The sequence below is a fragment of the Dipodomys ordii genome, unplaced genomic scaffold, assembly GCF_000151885.1.
Source record: "Dipodomys ordii isolate 6190 unplaced genomic scaffold, Dord_2.0 Scaffold71, whole genome shotgun sequence".
NCBI lineage: Eukaryota > Metazoa > Chordata > Mammalia > Rodentia > Heteromyidae > Dipodomys > Dipodomys ordii.
Window position 1 is genome coordinate 1,727,731 of NW_012267287.1, and position 2,884 is coordinate 1,730,614.

Below are 2,884 nucleotides of genomic sequence, written 5' to 3' on the forward strand. Positions count from 1 at the left end.
TCCTTGTGTGTAGTGGGGTGTGTGTGTGTGTTCCTTGTGTGTAGTGGGGTGTGTGAGTGCTCCTTGTGTGTAGTGGGGTATGTGTGGTCCTTGTGTGTAGTGGGGTGTGTGTGTGCTCCTTGTGTGTAGTGGGGTGTGTGTGTGTGTTCCTTGTGTGTAGTGGGGTGTGTGTGTGGTCCTTGTGTGTAGTGGGGTGTGTGTGGTGCTCCTTGTGTGTAGTGGTGTGTGTGGGGTGCTCCTTGTGTGCAGTGGGGTGTGTGAGTGCTCCTTGTGTGTAGTGGGGTGTGTGTGTGTGCTCCTTGTGTGTAGTGGGGTGTGTGAGTGCTCCTTGTGTGTAGTGGGGTGTGTGGGGTGCTCCTTGCATGTAGTGGTGTGTGTGGGGTGCTCCTTGCGTGCAGTGGGGTGTGTGAGTGCTCCTTGTGTGTAGTGGGGTGTGTGTGGGTTCCTATAGCCAGCTATGGGGGCCTGAGGCTAGAGGATTGCTGAGCCCAGGAGTTTGGGGTGAGCCTGTACAACAGCGTGAGACCCTCATCCACAATAAAAAATTAAAATAAATAGATAAAAAATAAAGAGCCCGTGGGCCATTTGCTTAGCCTGTCAACGGTCTTAGATTCCATCTCTAGTACTGGGGAAAATTAGCAAAGAATAAAAGACAAAGAGCCAGGCACTGGTGGCTCATGTCTGTAATCCTAGCTACTCAGGAGGCTGAGATCTGAGAATCAGGGTTCAAAGCCAGCCCTGGCAAGAAAGTCCATGAGACTCTTTTTTTTCCCCCCCCCGGACAGTCATGGGGCTTGAACTTTGGGCCTCGGCGCTGTCCCTCAGCTCTTCAGTTCAAGGGGAGTGCTCTACTACTTGATCCACAGTGCCACTTCTGGTTTTCTGGTGGTTTATGGGAGATAAGAGTCTCACAGTCTTTCTTGCCAGGGCTGGCTTTGAACCAAGATCCTCAGCCTCCTAAGTAGCTAGGAGCCACCAGCACTCAGCCTCCATGAAATTCTTACCTCCAGTAAACCACCCAAAAAGGGAAGCGGTGCTGTAGCTCAAGTGGTAGAGCACTCGCCTTGAGCTGAAGAGCTGAGGGACAGCACCCAGGCCCAGAGTTCAAGCCCCACGACCAACCAAAAAAGTGACAAAGAAGCCAGGTGCAATAGTGCATGCCTGCTGACCTAGCTACTCAGAAGGTAGAGATTGGGAAGATTGAGGTTTGACACCAGCCCAAAGCAGGGGGGAGCTCATGTGAACTTAGGGCCTGTGCTCTCCCTTGGCTGTTTTACTCAAGGCTAACCCTCTGCCACTTGAGCCACACCTACACTTCTGGCTTTTTCTTTTCTTTTTTTTTGGTCAGTTGTGGGGCTTGAACTCTGGGTTTGGGTGCTGTCCCTCAGCTCTTCAGCTCAAGGCCAGTGCTCTACCACTTGAGCCACAGAGCCACTTCTGGTTTTCTGGTTTTCAAAGCCTGCCTGGAGTAGCTAGGATTACAGGCGTGAACCACCTGGCTACTTCTGGCTTTTTGCTAGGTAATTGGAGATAAGCGTCTTGGATTTGTCTACGTGAGCTGGCTTTGAACCAAGATCCTTAAACTTAGCCTTCTGAGTATTCAGGATTATAGGCATAAACCACTGGTCCTACAAGACCCAACCTTTTTTATTGTTGTCATTGTTAATTGTGGGGCTTGAACTTGGGGCCTGGACACTGTCCTTGAGCTCTCTTGCTCAAGGCTAATGCACCACCATTCTGAACTACAGCTCCACTTCTGGTTTTCTGGTGGTTAGAGATCAGAGTCTCACATACTTTCCTGCCCAGGCTTGATTTGAACCGTGATCCTCGGATCTCAACCTCCTGAGTAGCTAGGATTATATCTCATGAGACTCTGAGAGCAGTGTTCGCACAGGGCCCCGAGGCTGACCCCTGCCCTAGCCCTTAGCTCCAGCAAGCAGCAGTGGTGCTGGGTGTCTGTACCATGGCGCTGGGTGTACACCGGCAGGGAGCCCCACCTTGGACCCCAGCGCCTTTGGCTGAGTTCTTGTGAGCTCTCTGTTTGTATCCTGGGCGCTATCACCAGCGAAGCTGGGGAGTGAGGTGACATGTGCTGGTGTCCAGCAGGGGAAGCAAGCTGGGGCAGAGCCAGGCCGGACCCCGCAGGTCTGAGGCCTGTTCCCCTTGGCCGGATGTGAGGCCCTCACTTCTCTCCCAGCCCTCCTTCTGCCCCTTGTGTCTGACGGTGTGTGTCATTTTGCACCCCAAGTCTTTGCTCTGTCGAAGGCACTGTCCATATGGCTCCCTTGCTGGGCATACTCCCAGGACACTGACGTGTGACCCTGTGCGGCAGAGCGGATGTCACAGGGCCGTGAGTTGGTGCCTGCTTCCTTCCTAGCCCGGGAGCCCAGACGGAGGGTGACAGTTGCCCCGAGAGCAGGGTACAGCGTGGGCCTGTAGGGGGCAGTGCTGTGGCCGCCTCCCCCTGCCCCGATGCCAGGGATCAGGGTGAGTGTGGAGCCGAGAGGCCTCCCCTGCCCACAGGGGCTCCGCTTCCATCCTGTCACTCGGGTCTCTGTTGCAGTGTGAGCCCTTCTCTCTGTTGGGAAACTGAGGCCTGAGGAGAGCCCTCCTCCCCTCAAAGCCAGGCTTTGGCAGGAAGTGTCTCGCAGGACCAGCCTGGACGTCCTGGTGTGCCGTGGAGGCCCCCGTGACTGAGCGGGTGGTAGGGCCAGGTCTGTGGGGTTCCTCCTGGGGGACTCCAGGGGCTCTGGCCTGCCTGCGGGATGGACGGTGGCCTTCATGACCCCTGTGTGCACCTGCGAGCGTGCCAGGCTGAAGGGCTCGTGACCCCTGTGTGTGCCCTGCGAGCGTGCCAGGCTGAGGGGCTCGTGACCCCTGTGTG

At 55.6% G+C, this 2,884-nt stretch overlaps 1 protein-coding gene across 1 annotated transcript in view; it reads right to left on the bottom strand.

Moving 5' to 3' along the window:
• Tnip2 (TNFAIP3 interacting protein 2) overlaps positions 1-2,884 on the bottom strand; it is a 29,657-nt gene that overhangs the window by 25,788 nt on the left and 985 nt on the right. The window contains exon 3 of the mRNA XM_013023880.1: positions 2,256-2,877. Coding sequence (XP_012879334.1) covers positions 2,256-2,877 — 622 coding nt within the window. The remainder of the gene's footprint in view (positions 1-2,255; positions 2,878-2,884) is intronic.